At 40.5% G+C, this 14,752-nt stretch overlaps 1 protein-coding gene across 4 annotated transcripts in view; it reads right to left on the bottom strand.

The window, feature by feature from the left end:
• MACROD2 (mono-ADP ribosylhydrolase 2) overlaps positions 1–14,752 on the bottom strand; it is a 2,013,670-nt gene that overhangs the window by 115,603 nt on the left and 1,883,315 nt on the right. For 3 of the 4 annotated variants that reach the window (XM_057529039.1, XM_057529041.1, XM_057529038.1), the window contains 2 exons: positions 9,964–10,026; positions 5,338–5,406 (listed from right to left, as the gene is read on the bottom strand). In XM_057529039.1, coding sequence (XP_057385022.1) covers positions 5,338–5,406; positions 9,964–10,026 — 132 coding nt within the window. The remainder of the gene's footprint in view (positions 1–5,337; positions 5,407–9,963; positions 10,027–14,752) is intronic. The other variant, XM_057529040.1, reaches the window with a different exon arrangement.

Here is a 14,752-nt window from a genome sequence, read left to right on the forward strand (position 1 = left end):
AATAAGAAAATAAATGTAAGCAATAAAAATATCTTAATATTTTCCCTAGTAAATCAACGAAAAATCAAGATCTCATCCTGAGGAACTGATCATAGATACACACCCAGATTTATCTAAAATGTATATACTGCATTTCTCTATTATTTATAATAGAGAGAAAAACTGTAAGTAACTAAATAATCTAACATTAGGACACTGGTTATGTAAATTGTGGGACAACCATATGATGAAATATTATGCCTCCAATAAAAAGCATGCCTTTGAGAAATTTTTAAAGACATGGGAAAATATTCATGGTATATTGCTAACTGAAAAAATAGAAGACTTTCTGTTTTTTTTTTTTACAGTTTAAACCTTAAAGGGAAAATCATTATATGCTTTTGCATTTTATATTTTTCTGCATTTAAAAATACTTTACAATAAATATGCATTATCCTTACAAGTAGAAAAATAAACGTTATATTAAAATAGAATCAAATACTATCGTTTTTGAGGATTATGTAAGATCATGCAAGTATTAGCCATGGTAATCAACACTGATAAAGTAGCTCTCCTCTCCCCACCCGCCACGGACACCTTTCTCTCTCTCCTTCCTGACTCTCAGGTTACCTTTTTGTGAAATGAAAAATAGATTGTACAGAAACATAAAGCACTGAGTAGAGCACACACTCCATATATCATAGTCCTTTCCCCTTCACTGAACTACCAGAGGGCAGCGGCTCTCATTCCACATTTCAGACTCTTACCATCCAAGACTGATAGCCCTGGGTGTCACGGCGTATCCAGACACTGCATCAGTGCAGATCTAGGACAGGGGACAGCTCTCTCCCACGGTGGTGGGTAGCGGGGAGAATGCTTAGTAGGGTGATAATGGATTTCTAGAATAGGGAAAGGACTAAGAAGAATCCTACTAGGGAAGCCTGAGGGAAATTTCATAGGTGGCCCAATGTTTTGTTTCTCTCCAACGATTTAGATAAGGAATAGAATAGAATCTTCTGGAGTCGACACCCCTGGCCCAGGCTTACAGCTACCCGTGGTTGGGAGCATTTATGCTCAGCTCTTGCACATTCCTGAATCTGATTCCTCATACATAGCCCCATCCTTTCTTTGCTGTCCTCTTTGGCAAGGCTGACTCTTGCTGGAGCTTTCCCCCTATCCTACAGAAATTTTGACCTCTAGGAGGCCTGAAACTAGATTAAGGGTTAATATGTCCTTTGCCAAGTGACATCCCACTTTGTATACAGCAGACAGCAATGCCATGACTTACGCCGAGCTCCAAAGGAATACTAGCTCGGGTGTGCACGCACCTGAGTATTAGTTGATTTTGTTAATATTAATGAGCATATGATTTGGTCTAGTTGCCCTTCAAATTCAAATTAGGCACTGATTAAATAATAAGACAGCAGAATCAGGATGTGTTTAAACAGCACTCCCCCCGCCCCCGGAAGGTGCCTTGGTCTTGGGTGTGAGTGAGGATGAGCTATTAAGAGTGTTGAGATAACAGAACAGAGAGTTTTCCTTGAATTAAGCAGACTGACTATATCTTAAATAATGATGATAATAAAAAATAATTATAACTTTGCAGCAGTTTCAACCAGAATACTTGATATTCCTAATACAAATTTTACTCCTGGGTTTATAGCCTCTCCATCTGATTGCCTCTATATTTGTTAACTTAAATAGCCTTCACATTTGTACTCCTGGGTTTGTTTTTAAGGATTTAAAGTGTAAACTACCATTAAAGCAATAATTGGAATATTTTTACCAGTAGAGAAAGAAATCTCTCAATAGATAAGTGTATGCCCTATTTTATAAAGGACCTCAGAGCTCCCATCAACCAACAGATATTTTCTCAGGTTTCTTTGCCTTGGAGTTCATTTCTATTCAGTTCCGGCTGCTGCATCCCTGGCATGCACCCCTTGTGTGGATGAATTATTCATCGGCATTCCTCCTCCTCACATCTCCTCCACCCAGCTCAACTCCTGCCCACCCGAAGGCTGTGATGAGTCATTGGGAACAGGTGTCCTCCGTCTGGAGCTCACAATCTAGCTCTTGATCCATAAGCCAATCAGTTGTACCTCCTTCTGTTAGCAGCTTGCACTGTTAGCTGTTATGTGGGGTAAATGGGCAATAAACATCCATTCTTGGTACCCAGTGGGAAATATGTCTAGAACATTTGAACAAAATCGCTGGCCTAGAAGACACCCCAAAAGACACTTCCTCTTGAAATTCTTCAACTTTCACATATCTGTTTTAATTTTTTAAAAATCTTATCTCCCAAACCAAGTGACATTAGCCAGCTCATTTTTTCTTTTGTTTTTAGTCCTTGTACTCTAGAAGACACCAGTTTCCTGTGGGAGCCAAAATTATAACAAATATAAAGCCAGCCAACCAACAAGCAAAGCTGAAAATAACTAATGAGGCTCAAAATCTTTGGGAATTATATTGGAAAGAATACTAAAAAAAGGCTAGTCCATAATATTGGTGATTCCAAGACTTAAGAAGAAGATGCTGGGTCAGGAGCAAAGCCTGGAAACAAAGACAAGAGAGCAAGGGCCCCTTGAAGAACTTTGGTCAGCAAAAATATTCTGCACTTAAACTGGAGAGTGTAATAAGCATTTTTATAATCAGCCTTATAGCTGTAGAGCTCATAAATAGCCCAGATGTCACCAAGGAGATATATTTCTGCATGAAACTTATAATGGTGAATGTTTGAAATGAATTCTCAACATATATGAATGCCTTTTAACCTCATCATGACCTCAATCTCGGAGGCTCTCAATGGCAAATTCATTTATTTTTCATTCTAAGCTATGTATCTATCAATCAAGCTATGTATCTATCTCCACACTTGCAGTTCTGTAAGCAGTAGATGCTTGGCCTAAGTGTTGTAGTGATAATCAGTTAAAATAGTGGTCTTCTGTACATGCTATTTCAGAAGGAATAGGCAAAAATCATAACCTGTATATTCTATTTTTAATGGAAACTGGATCACTTGTTAATGTGGATTTCAAAATTCTTTTCCTTAGATCCAGAGGTTAATGGCTATTAATAATTTATTTTGGTAAAAATCCCTAAAACTTCACATTTTGTCTTATTAGGAAATTGCATTTGTGATATGTGACAGAACTCATTGGAGTTACCACCATTAAAAGTTCCATGTAAAAAAACAAAACAAAACATCTAAAAGTGTTCCGAGAAATTGATCCTGGAATGAGCAATTAATGGTGTGAGATCCTAAAAGCATGAAGAAACACCACAAACAGTGTGTTTCTATAAGGGTGTGATATCTCCAAACCAAACAACTCTATAGGAAAAATCTCAGTTTGAAGCACTTAAATTAGATTATTTCTTCTGTTTCCTAAACTCTGCCATTCCACTTCAGGACACTGAAAAATTTGTATCACAGCCTAAATGATTATGATGTCCGAATTTATTTGCTTAGGATAAACACCACTCTTTGTCTTTTACTCAGGTTTATTTCTCTCTCTAAGATGACCTAGAGTTAATTATGAGAACCTAGGTGATCTAACATGGTTTACATTTTTAGATATTCCAAAGAATTTTAAAACCAGGGATGTCAGAACACATATCTGAGTAGTATGAAGGGAAGTGCCAAGGGATTCAGTAAAAAAGTGACAATGAACTAGAAAAAGACCACCAAAAGCAACAGTATGGTGGATGCTGTGTTGGGCCACCCACATCCTCCTTCAGGAAGGAAGAGCTCACTCTCCCAGTTGCAGGCAGCCCTCATCCCTCTCAAGCTTCCAGGATCACCCCAGCAGAAGAGAGTTGCTTCATCCAAGGCCACACCCCTTCCCAAGGCAGCCAATGACAGGTGACTTATCAAATGGGAGGTTTTAATAGCCAGACTCTCTCATCCCAACTGGACATCTCAGAATGGTCATGTCATCTTCAGACCATGTGGCTTCTGTTGAGAAGGCCTTGTAGTTCAGTTTCTCCCTTTACCCAGTTCTGCATTCTTCCCTTTCCTTTCACAGGTGTTGATCCCAAGAGCTCCCCCTAATAAATGTCAGCTCCCTAATCTCCATCACAGAGTCTGTTTCCTGGGGAGCCCAGTCTGCATAGGTACCAAGTAAACAGTTTGAGCAATGGACGTGTATTATTGTATTCTGAGAGGTAAATACAGTTACTGTTCCCATTCTACAGAGGAGAAAAGTGAAGCACAAAGAAGTTAGTTACTTGTCATTACTTGTTAATTCCTTGTTCAGTACTTGAATTCCTTGTCAAAGATTACATACATTTCCAGTGGTAGAGACAGGATTTAAGCCTCAACCATCTGGTCCCAGAGTTCACAATCTTAGCAACTACCCTCCCTACACAGGGCACCTCATTTAGAAAAACCGTTTACAGGCAACATGAAATTAAATGAATGATGCAAACAGTTGACTCTTATTTTTAAGACCACTTTGATTTTCTAAACATTGATTCCAGGAGTAGCTAATATCAATCTTAAGTATGGATATATTTTCATGTCACTCCAAACTGAAGAAATGCATTCAGCGTGTTTATCTAAAAGTTCCAAGTATATCACATGGTTTACCAGATGTCCATTTGTACAAATGTAACAATCTCGTCTACCATTCCAGAAGGGTTTTTAGTAGTTATCAATGACAGATATAAAATAATATTACTTTTGTGTGTGTGTGTGTGTGTGTGTGTGTGTGTGTGTGTGTGGACAGTTAATCAGGAGGGAAAGAAAATAAGTGATGATTTCATTTTCCTTTAGACAATATATATCTTTAAAACTCTATTATCTGCACATGAATGTCCCCACTATTTCTCCCTCAAATTTTCTCCTAGAACCAACATAAATTTTTCTTTTACTTTTTTATTCTTCTAAAGATACTTGGGTCAGCAACATTTTCTCATAGTAACTGCCCATAGAATGAGGAATGATGTTCTTGCCGAAGATTTATTTTCAAGGATGCCTTTCAAACATTTCTTCTTTCTTATTCTGTCTAGATAATGGAGCTCTCTGGTAGACGGTTCTCAAATGAAGCCATTCCTGACAAGTAGCTGTAAACAGCCTAATTCTGGTGTTTCAAATAAACGTCTTCTTTAAACGTAATTTCTCCAATCATTCTATTGTTTCATGAACAGTTACTTTACAGAGGAACAAATGTAAATGGAGATATAAATTCTGAAAATGGTAGGTATGGAATAAAACAGAGGGGGTTGGATATTTGTGTTGGAAATAGAGATGCTTAAAGAGAATTGGATAGATTTGCACACTGCTTCATTTTCCCATACAAATAAAACCCAAACGGTTTTCTAAGAGTTTGTGATTTTTAGATGTAGTAAGTGGCCTCATACCTTCATCTTTACAGACTTCAGCTGCCTCTTCTGAAGAAGGACTGGGCACGGTGGCAGCGCTGACACCACCTATAAGGCAGAAAGAGAAACACTGTCTCAGAGCCAAATACTGTCAGGTTGGAGCTTCCCTTCCCACCTCACTTCCTACTCCACCGAAGGAAGCAGGAGCCTGTTTCGTGCTCTAATACACTGAAAGGTCTTTGAAGGGGCTTCGGTTTGTGACTCTCTTCTACGATTAATGGAACAAAAACACTTCAGTTAAGACAGAGCCTGATGAACTACAAAACTATTTTCTTGGTGAAGAAGACTGTTTGCTTGGTAGTATTATACTTTGGCATTTTGTTTCTTCCCTACCTCTAGAAGAATGGTACATTATTTTTCTTAGTAAAAGACTGTGAAAGAAAGTATATCCTTGCAAGTTTCTACGAAGTGCTTTTATGTGTGTGTTTTTAAAGTTTGGTTTTTCTTAGCACAACACTTCTATTCCATTACGCCAGGCTGTCAGACTGCAGGGAGTACATCTGATGGCCGTCAGAGAAGAGGTCCAGGAGAAGGGGATCATTTGTAGGAAAGCACCAAAAGCCGTTTGGTGATTTCATGTCAGCCAAGCACAGAGTGGGGACTAAGGAACTTGGAGGTCCGTGCCCGGGCCTCACAGCAGCAACTAACCTCGTCGGAGCTGGACTTTCTTCTTAGTATTATCAGCACCCCAGTGACTCCACTAGCATTTGGGCTCCAGGATGATAACTAACTTACTAACACTAAAATAGTATATTTAAGACAGGAAGGCTTATCAAAATTATTTGGAATGGTTAATACTTGTCAAATGGAAAAGGAATATATACATTTTTTTCATGCAGTAACAAGGTTATAGAACTAAAGATAACTCATACACGCATGGCGACTAACACATTTAAAGGCTAATCAGATATCTTCTAGTATATCCTTCGTCCATAATGTATATGACTGTTACTTTTAGGTCACATCTCTATCAGAACAGAGAGTAAGATTTTTGGTAGGGAGATAATTGGAGACGAATCACTTTCTTTTGTTAGATGCCAAACTCCTATTAACAACAAAAGAACAAACTACAAACTTTCAACCTTGCCTTGATGTCACATCATCCCATTTCTCTGCTTCCCTTCACGGCAGAACTCCCTAAAAGAGCAGTCCATGTTATCGCTCTGGACTTCCTCATCTCACGGTCTCTCCATAAAGCACTCCAACTGGCTTCGTCGATCCTCCTTGAAGTATTCTCTTATCAAAGGCGTCAATGACCTCACTTTGCCAAATCCAATGGCCATTTCTCCTTTCTTATCTTCCTTGACTTCTCAGGAGCATTTCAGAGTCTACTCTGTTCTTTCTGAATCACTTTCTTGCTGTGGCTGTTCCTTTTCCCCTGATGCCACATGTCTAGAGGCCATGGTGTCCCAGGCCTCATTGTTCTCCTTATTTACATGTTCTCTCTAGTGAATCTCACCCAGTCACATGGTTTTAAGTATCATTTCTCTGCCAGTGACTCCCAAGCCTGTATCTCTGGTCCACATCCCTCCCTAGAAATCCAGACTCAGATACCTAACTGGCTTCTTGACATCCCATATGGCCCAGAGTCCTCTTGAATTTACCATGGCCAAAACTGAACTATTAACTCTATTAATAAAAACTGTGCCCTGTGGCCAGTCTTTCATACATCAGTAAGTGGTACCATCATCCATGTAGTTACTGATGCTAAAAACCTAGGATGTAGCCTGGATTCTTCTTTCCCCTACGCCCTAGATCCAATCCATCAGCACATCTTGTTACTTCTACCTCTGGAACAAAACACCTCAGGCCATTTCGTCTCCATTTCCAGAAACCTCCATCACTGCTTTCCTGCTATAGTCTTTCAATTGGTTTCACTTTGGTTCTTTTGACCCATTTTCATTCACAGGCAGAGTGAGTTTGTTAAAACAGATTAGGTCCCTCTACTACTAAAAACCTTCCATTGGCTTCGCCTTGTAGTTCTAACAAAATCAAATCTTATGCAGTCAGACATAACCTGGTCCTATGATGTCTTCCCAAATCTCGCACCATGTTCTCCCTCATCCATCACGCTCCAGCCACTCTGAACTTCCTTCTCCAACCTGTTAAAATCGGCCTGAAATCATTTGCATTATCTTGACCCTCCATCTGGAATGCTCTCCCGCTATTTCATCGTTGAGATTTCACTTTAATTACTGCTCCCTCAAGGAGTCCTCCCCAAGTCCAGCCAACGGAATGTTGCCTTCTCAGGATTCCTTCTACATTACATCATTTCTCCACAATGCATTTGTCACTATCATACTTTTTTAAAATTGTTTATTTTTGGATCACTGCCACCAGAATATAAGTTTCAAGGAAGCAAAGAAATTGTCTTTATTGTTTGCTGCCCTATTTCAGTGTCCAGAACAGTGCCTGGGTCACAGCAAACCCCGGATAGGTATTTGTTAAATGGCTGTTTGAGGAATAGGACCTACCACTTTGATTCGATCATGACAGCAGTCAGAACTGCTGGATTATGCTGGTTTGAGATTGTGCTTTTTGCATGATATGGAAGAGGCCTGCAGAGTTGTGTAGTTAGAATTGAAGCTGGACATTCTATTGACTGAAAGGAAGCTACTTTTATTTTGGAAGTATAACAGCAGGTCAGAAGGACTTTAATGACCAGAACTGCATCTCTGACTTCTCTGCTCTTGGATGAGGGACGCAGAGCAGACACAACAATGTATGCTGACACTGGCCAAGAGCATAGACGAATCCTGCCATTGGACTCTGTGCCGGGCAGCGGGCCCACTTAGAAAAGCAAGAAGAGCCCCTCAGGGGTGCATTTTGGAATCTTCTCTACCATGAGACGCACCCATATTGTGGTGATGATGTCGTCCATCTAAGAGGTGGAGAAGACAGCTTGTATTCTACCACTCTCTCCTAACAGGCAAGATGGTCCTAAATCCATAAAGACACTGCCTCTTCTCAACTGATTAGGGGAAAAGAGATGAATGAATAAAAAGCAGGCAGATGTGTGTGCATGTCTATATGTCTGTGCCTGTGTATGTGTATGCGTGTGCGTGTGTGTGAACAGGGGCGGGAGAAATCTATGTCGATAAAGACAGTTTGGGACAGAGCAGTGACTGAATAAAACCTGTAAAACCATGATATTCAGAGAATGGCCTCAGCTGTCAGCAGCTAGTTGATTAATATCCATCAGCCCCAAACAGTAAAAACAGTGACTGCTTTTCACAGAAAACTCATCTTCCACGGAGCATAACGATGTGGTGGCCGGGAGCTGAGGGGCGATGGCGGTGTGGATAACAACCTTTTTCTGTATTAGAAATTCATTCCATTGCAAGGACTACACTTTAGCAAAGGGAGCCAACTGACCCAGTGGCAGGTACACAAGGTCCTTGCTGCCTTGCTTCAGTGCCTTCTCTGATTGGCCTCCTTCAATTCCATCTTCCAGGTTAATAATAAAAGCTTTCAGTTCTCTAGCAAAAGTTCCAAGGTTCATGTAGGAACTTTTCAGTGAAAAACTTATCACACTACCTGGTTTATTTCTAAGAGTCCAGCATATGGCTTAGGACGTGGCAGGCACATGAGCAGAGCCCACTATTTCAAAGATGTCCCATCCGTTGGGCTCATTAGAACCAGAAGAATGACTTGGAAAATAGAAAGAAGAAGGAAATTTTTATTTTGGTGGTTATGTTGATAACTGCAAAATTGTGTGAATCATTCTTTGAAAGGAGAGCATGCCTGAGTACAAAAGTGGGGAGGAAGAAAAGATAAACCTAAGGTGATGACAATCTCTTTTGAGTCTTAAGTGCTATTTTATTTAAAAATGTTTAATTTATAATCTACAGTAGAAGATCTCTAAGCATTCCATTGGCACATCTGTTCTTCAGTGAACAGAGTTGATGTCAGGAAGGCTTTGGATCTCATTGAACTCTGGGTGTGGGGTAGTAAGCCTCTGTCACACCTCACACCATCGTCTACAACATACAGAGAAATGACCAGAAGCACGGCTCTTCAAAATTTAATGCAAAACAGTAAAGGACACTCCATTCATTGTGGAAGGAAAGCCTCTGATATATTTCCTGTGAATTTTTTTAAATTAATTTTTTTGTTTGTTTGTTTGCTCCCTGCGGCATGCGGGATCTTAGTTCCCCGACCAGGGATGGAACCCGCACCCCCTGCATTGGGAGCGCAGAGTTCCAACCACCGGACCACCAGGGAAGTCCCCCTGTGAATGTTTTTCATTTCACTTTTTCCCCCAAACTAAATCTGCTGATTTTGACCTGCCCTAAGTCAGCCCAGCTCTGACATGGTCCTTCCAACCTCTGCCTGTCCTGTGTAAAGCATCACTGAGCAAACTGAAATCACGTGGGAGAAGAGTGGGGCAGGTGACTGAGACCTGAGAGGGAGGGTACCCTTCTGATTGGTGAGCCTGACACTTGCAGTTAACAGGGTTGGTGGCTTCCTGAGGGAGACCTGAACGAATATTGATATTAACCTGGTGAAACGGTATAAATATTTTCAGAAAAGGGCACTAAGTAAAGCCATTTTCACCTCTGGGGATGAGTCCTAGGAGACGCCTCAAAAGAAATCTGAGCTCACCTGCTTCTTGGCTCTGCCTTTCCATTTCTTTGGCACGTGGCTTTCCCTGTGGACCGTTCTCATCTTTCAAGAAAACCACAGAGGAAAAAAAAAAATACATCAAGTCAATTTATGAAATACCTCTTTATGGCTAATATGCAGCACTGAAATTAATTGTAACCAGTGTAGCATGACTCCCCATAAAGCGAGGCAGAGAGATGAATCAGAGGTGTGAAACAGAAAAATTACCTACAGAAATAGGTGTATTTATCCTTGTCCCTTCTCACATGATTTGCTTGGTGGAAAGTTGAACGGCAGTAAACAAAATTCACTCAGCAGTTCCAGTAACATCTCTCTCCTTGCACAACATTTCCCAAAATGCAATACAAATTTTAATTCCAATCTGCTTTTTTTCCTTGACTCAAGCAATATGCACTGTGTAAGGAAACTTGGTTGATTACGTTCCTATGCCCTTTATTTTCCTGTTTGATGTATGTTGCAAAAGAACCCCTATTTTTACTTAATTTTTTAGACATTTACTTACATTTTACACATGACAGTCTAACATACCTATGCTCTGAAATATTCTGTGTTGAACAGATTACGCTGGTCAAATTTATGCTGTAGTACGTAACTCCTTGAAAAATTAATAACTGGACAGGTATAATGGTGGCTATATATCAGAAACTAGCTAAAAACTTCCCTTTGGCTTAAAATATATAATATATATCTGTGGATTTATGTGTAGAAAAAAAATTAACTCTTCAAAGGCAAATAAAGGCAACATTTTATAATTCATTGCTGGGAGGGTTTCCAAGTCTCTCTGTGTTTGGAAAAATTGTTTAAAATGATAAAACATAAGAGATGTAGTTAAAGTACAGAAAACAGAGAAGTAGAAGTTATCAGCGCATATTACTATGGGTTAAAGATGGCCCCAGATCCTTATCTCTCAAGAAGTGGAATCTATTTCTTGTCTCCTTAAATTCGAACTGGTTCTGTGACTTGTTTAGACCAGTGACATGTGGAAGTGATATCTGGGGCCCCCAAGCCAAGGCCCCAGAGGACCAGCAGCTTCCACTTTCTCCCTCTGGGAATCCAGCCACCCTGCTGTAAAGACACTCAGATTAGCCCCCCAGGTGGAGAAGAGGGGTACATGGAGCAGCACAGAGGGGCCAGACATATGGATGAAGCCTTTTCCCACCTTCCAACCCAGCCCTGCTGCCAGCTGAATGCACCCAACTGATGACGTCAGCCAAGGCCACAAAGAGCAGAAGAATCACCCAGCTGAGCCCTTTTAAAATTCCTGCCCCACAGCCAGGCTCAGATCACTTAAACTTGTTTTACTTGACTGCTTTGACCCACCATCTGCTACAACGATCAACTCTTAATCCAGAGGCAAGAGGATGGGGAATCCTCCCCCAGAGGAGGACTCAACTAGTGGAGCTGAAACAAGAGCCTCAGAAGCAACGGGGAAACAGTTCACCAAGCAGCTCTGAAAAACAACCTTTTGAGGAGAGTTGCAAATGGAAAAACATTTGGAATTGACCTGAACGAAAGAAAAATTTTATAATAGAATGACAAAGATAGATAGATAAATAAATAAATAAAGAAAGAAAGAAAGAAAGAAAGAAAGAGTAACACTGACATGGGGAAGGGATGCTATCAATGAATGAATATATCAGTATGTATATAATTCCCTCTGGCCAGCACTGTGTCATTTGTCACGCAGGACACAGTATAACCTGGGATGGCTCTGTAACTCTGTAAACCCAAGGTTCTGCATGACATATTTACAAGGATATTTCTGATATTTTCTCTGTTCTGGTTCTCCGCAGAGGCGCTGGCACTGGCTTTTGCTATAGGAAGGAAATAGCCATCACTGCTGCTCCTTTTCCCTTAACAAGACCAAGTTGGTGCAGGAGCATGTGTCAAAAACATAAGTCAGTTTACCATATGATCCAGCAACCCCACTACTGGGCATATACCCAGAGAAAACTGTAATTCAAAAAGACACATGCACCCCAGTGTTCATTGCAGCACTATTTACAATAGCCAGGTCATGGAAGCAACCTAAATGCCTATTGACAGATGAATGGATAAAGAAGTTGTGGTACATATATACAATGGAATATTACTCAGCCATAAAAAGGAACGAAATTGAGTCATTTGTTGAGACGTGGATGGATCTAGAGACTGTCATACAGAGTGAAGTAAGTAAGAAAGAGAAAAACAAATATCGTATATTAATGCATGTATGTGGAACCTAGAAAAATGGTACAGATGAACTGGTTTGCAGGGCAGAAGTTGAGACACAGATGTAGAGAACAAATGTATGGACACCAAGGGGGGAAAACCGTGGTGGGGTGGGGATGGTGGTGTGCTGAATTGGGCGATTGGGATTGACATGTATACACTGATGTGTATAAAATTTATGACTGACTAAAAAAATAAAAAATAAAAAACATAAGTCAGTGTTTCCCCCTTTCTCCCACCAAATGGACTCCGACTCAAGCAGGAGAGATCTATCAGTTTTCCTATCTCCCCCAACAGACACCCCCCCCCCTTTTTTTTGGCCGCGCCATGCAGCACGTGGGGTCTTAGTTCCCCCACCAGAGATCGAACCTGCATCTCCTGCATTGGAAGCGTGGAATCTTTTTTTTTGGAAGCATGGAGTCTTAACCAATGGACAGCCAGGGAAGTCCCAGACAGACCTTTTAACAGATTCCACAATAGGCTTGAAGTCTGCAGTGACAGGCTGCTTTTAAAATTAGTCTGGTGACCACATCTCCTATGGAGTGGGAGGTAAAAATCTTATGAAGAGAGGAAGGCAAGAAGAGAAAGAAAAACAACAATTGAGTCACAGGAAGGTGAAGAATTGTTTCCACCAGTTCTAAATGCATGAAAAGGAAATTCATGGTCAGACCCCCAAGTCCAACTTTATAATAGCAAAAACCAGCCTGTCTCTTTATCTAACCTACTGCTACTGGGTTTTATCCTTAATCTCTGTGCCTGTGGTCCCACTCCCTAACGCAGTCTGGCATGTTCTGTTTTCGACTTGAGTCTTGGCTGTGGGGTGGTCTGGTTGCAGGATTTCTGCCCTTGGGAAGCAAATTCAAGAAACACTCGGCATGTTTATCACGGAGTAAATGCCTTCTAGAAGAATGCTGGATTTGGCATTTGAGTAACTTGCCCTCAAATGAAAAGGCTCAGGTATATTGCTTTCATCAATTTCCAAAGACAGTGCACCCTCAAGGCCAGCAGGGGGAACCAGTGTAGAAGTCTGGCTTTCAAAGCCAGTTGGTAACATTCTCGGGCAATTAGGTTAGCATTCATGTCACTTTTAGAAGGACAGTTTGGCTGGCTTCTAACATTCCATCCGTTTAAAATACCTCAATTGGGTGAGTTCTTAGTGAAACAGTGGGCTTCCTCTGGTAGGAAAGATAAAAATCCCATCACACATTTACCTGTAAGTATTTGATAAGAACAAGCTTTCCTTTTATCAGCCTTGTCTGTCTAGCTATCTTCACAGAAAGCATATAAACAATAAAAAGTTAAGTAGAGTGGGGAATGTAAACTTGTGGTTTTTAGAAGGGATTTAAAAGACTTACAACAAATGTGAAGAAATATAGGGAAATGACAGGCTATTTTGTGAGCTTAAAACATGTCACACAGAAACTAAATTCTCTTAGTTGATATACCTATAGGATCCCATATTTACTTCCAATAATAAATTTCCACATCATTCACATTGAATGTCACATAATACTACTTTCCCACACCAAAAAGCACAGTGACCTGTGTGAATTCTAATGGTTGAATCATTTTTGCTTCTCCAGTATTAAAACCATGCCCTCTATTCTTTTAATCCATACTTATGGAGCACGTACTATATGCAAGGATATTTCAGGAATTTTATAGAAATAAAAATAAGAGACTCCTGCTGTGAAGTTGGAAACGAGTAGAACCCTGCAGGTTTCCCCTCCTTCCTCAAGTATAAAACTGAGCAGTCAATGATTAGGAAAATAGAGTCACAGACTCAGTGTCTGATGTTCATTCCTGAGTTGTTTTACAGATACCATAACCGCCACCAGAGGAAAAAAAGTTAACTGCATGATGACCAGATGCTAGCCATGACATAAGCTGCTCCAACTTGAGTCTATGGCTCCCACAATTCCAAGGACTGGCCTCAAGAGAATGGGATTAACATTATTGCTCATAATAATCTATATCTTTGTGGGTATCAAAATAATTGTAGCTTGTTCTGCCCATATATGTAAGCAGGCAACTAAAATTGTCAGCAAAGAGATGCTACAGACCCATGTTGACATCTTCCAGTCTGAGAATACGTCACCTATGTCAGCATGAAAAAGTTACAGAAGACAGACCTTCACCCCTAATCCCAAAGAAATGGAATGATGTCTGAAAAGTGGGGATTCATAAGCAGTTCTTTGCAGGAAACTGCCCTCAGCAGGAAGCCCCTTTTCTTGTCACTTTAGCAAAGCTATATCGTAACTAATTTTAAACAAGGTACCCCCATGCTCTACTCATCTCCGGCCCGAGAACACCTTTCAAATCTTTTAATCGCACAATAATTTGTCGGTTCTTCTGGTAGATCAAAGAAGTAGGAACGAAGAATAAGTAATTAACAGATGACTAGATCTCTTCCCTAGCTTCCCCTTCAGAATCTCGTGAACAAACTGTGTGACCAAACTGTGTGAACATGATAACGTGTAGGGGAAGATAATAAGAAGTCCACGAGCCTGCATGCAGTGGGGAATGGTGACCACTCTGACGCCCTATCTCAGTGATT

This window comes from Balaenoptera acutorostrata, chromosome 15 (genome assembly GCF_949987535.1).
Source record: "Balaenoptera acutorostrata chromosome 15, mBalAcu1.1, whole genome shotgun sequence".
NCBI classification, from domain to species: Eukaryota; Metazoa; Chordata; class Mammalia; order Artiodactyla; family Balaenopteridae; genus Balaenoptera; species Balaenoptera acutorostrata.